At 40.2% G+C, this 1,830-nt stretch overlaps 1 gene segment (V, D, J or C); it reads left to right on the forward strand.

The window, feature by feature from the left end:
• Window positions 1-791: 791 nt before the first annotated feature.
• On the forward strand, window positions 792-1,400 carry LOC101427080 (immunoglobulin kappa variable 1-39-like). The segment is given in 2 exon segments: window positions 792-873; window positions 1,057-1,400. Coding segments are annotated over 2 exon segments (393 nt in total).
• The last annotated feature ends 430 nt before the right edge of the window (window positions 1,401-1,830 follow it).

The raw sequence follows: 1,830 nt of genomic DNA on the forward strand, positions 1-1,830 counted from the left end.
TCCTATGCCCAGAAGTGTTCATGATATCGTTATCTGCATAGTTCTAAAAGTATCATTAGTTTTGGGTAGGAATAAATGAACTGCTCTATCAGACCTTGGGAGCTGAAGCCATTTTACCTATGACCACTAGGTGGAGGTGTTACACTTCAGTTCTGCTAATCAGGTCATCAGTGGTTTTATAAAATGGCTGACTTAAATGACAGTGCTTAGGGTGATTTGTAAGTATCTGGTGACTCATTTCTGGGAGTATTATTTGTATTAAGGGCAATACGAAGGTCTTTTTTTGGATATATTAAGTGAGGTGCCCTTGGGATGTTGAAGAGGAGCTTCAAATACCTGTTTAAAATCTAGACTGAGATACATACACCATACGTGCACTGCATCTTAATCTATCCAATGATATGAGTATATTCCACCTAAGTTTGGGCACCATAGTTACAACACTTAATTAAGTTCTGATATTACACTTACAGATGCATGCATTTTCTTACAAATTCCTTTTGTTTTCAAGATGGGTGCAGTTGATTTGAAAGAGTAAAATTGCTGAAAAAATATTTCATTTTCCGAATTGTTTCAATTTCCGACTATTGTTGACAGTTAATTTGATTTCTTGCCTTTTGCAGGAATGTAGTTACATTTCCTGTGCCCATGATATTTTTATCTCTTTCCATTATTTATCTTCACAACTCACTGCACAGGTACATTTGCCTTTATACTCTCTATTAATTTGCATTTGCTCCTTGGGGACTTGGTTGTCTGCTCAGAGCCTTATTAATGCAGTATCCTTCGAAGTGCAGACTGAGTACATCAGTTGGGTGAGCAAGATGATGTCACATTCCCAACTGCTCATCCTGCTGGTGTTCTGGGCCTCAGGTGAGAGGTTTAGAAGGGTATTATCTTTATAAATTTTGAGAATGGTTTTAACATGCAGATTGAGCAAACCATTTCATCTAAAGCAGTTCTGAATATATATGATAAATAAGAAAACCTACATTTAGATACATATTTTGTACATTCAAAATTAAATGTATGATCTATGTTCTTTTCTGGTTGCAGGTGCCAGTGGGGACATCGTGATGACCCAGTCTCCAGGCTCTGTGGCTGCATCTGCAGGAGAGACCATCACCCTCAAGTGCAAGGCCAGTCAGAGTGTTTATAGCAACTTACATTGGTACCACCAGAAACCAGGACAGGCTCCTAAACTACTCATCTATAATGCATCCAACCGGCCATCTGGGGTCCCTGATCGATTCAGTGGCAGTGGGTCTGGGACAGATTTCACTCTCACCATCAGCAGATTCCAGCCTGAAGATCTGGGAGATTATTACTGTCAGCATAGTTATGGCTATCCTCCCACAGTGCTTCAACCTCGAACACAAACCTCCTCCCCAGGGCTGTAGGGCAGTGAGTCTTGCAGCACCAGCTGCTTCCTCCTCAAATAGACTTGAATATGTTTGCCTCCCTCATCTGTTTGAGAAACCACATCCTTTAGGGGACTGTACCATAGAAATCTTTTTTTCTCTTAGCCAGATCTAGTGACAGGGTGAGTTGACCCTCTAGGCTAGGGTCTTTTATACTTTACAGCCTGATGGATTGCTTCTCTATTCATTGTATCTCCTTAGTGTTTAAAAATTTATCATCTTCTTTCCTTATCCCTTCCATATTCTTCCTTCTCCCCCATTATCTTCCAACTCTGGTCCTTCCCAAGATTAAATCCTTGATCCGTCATATTCAAAACTTCCCCTATGGAAGGTCATTTACGTCCCTAACTCATTTCATTCACTGGACCCTTTGTCATTCATGCCTTTCTCTTCATTTTCACAAAAGAGT

Source organism: Dasypus novemcinctus, chromosome 17 (genome assembly GCF_030445035.2).
Source record: "Dasypus novemcinctus isolate mDasNov1 chromosome 17, mDasNov1.1.hap2, whole genome shotgun sequence".
Taxonomy (NCBI): Eukaryota; Metazoa; Chordata; class Mammalia; order Cingulata; family Dasypodidae; genus Dasypus; species Dasypus novemcinctus.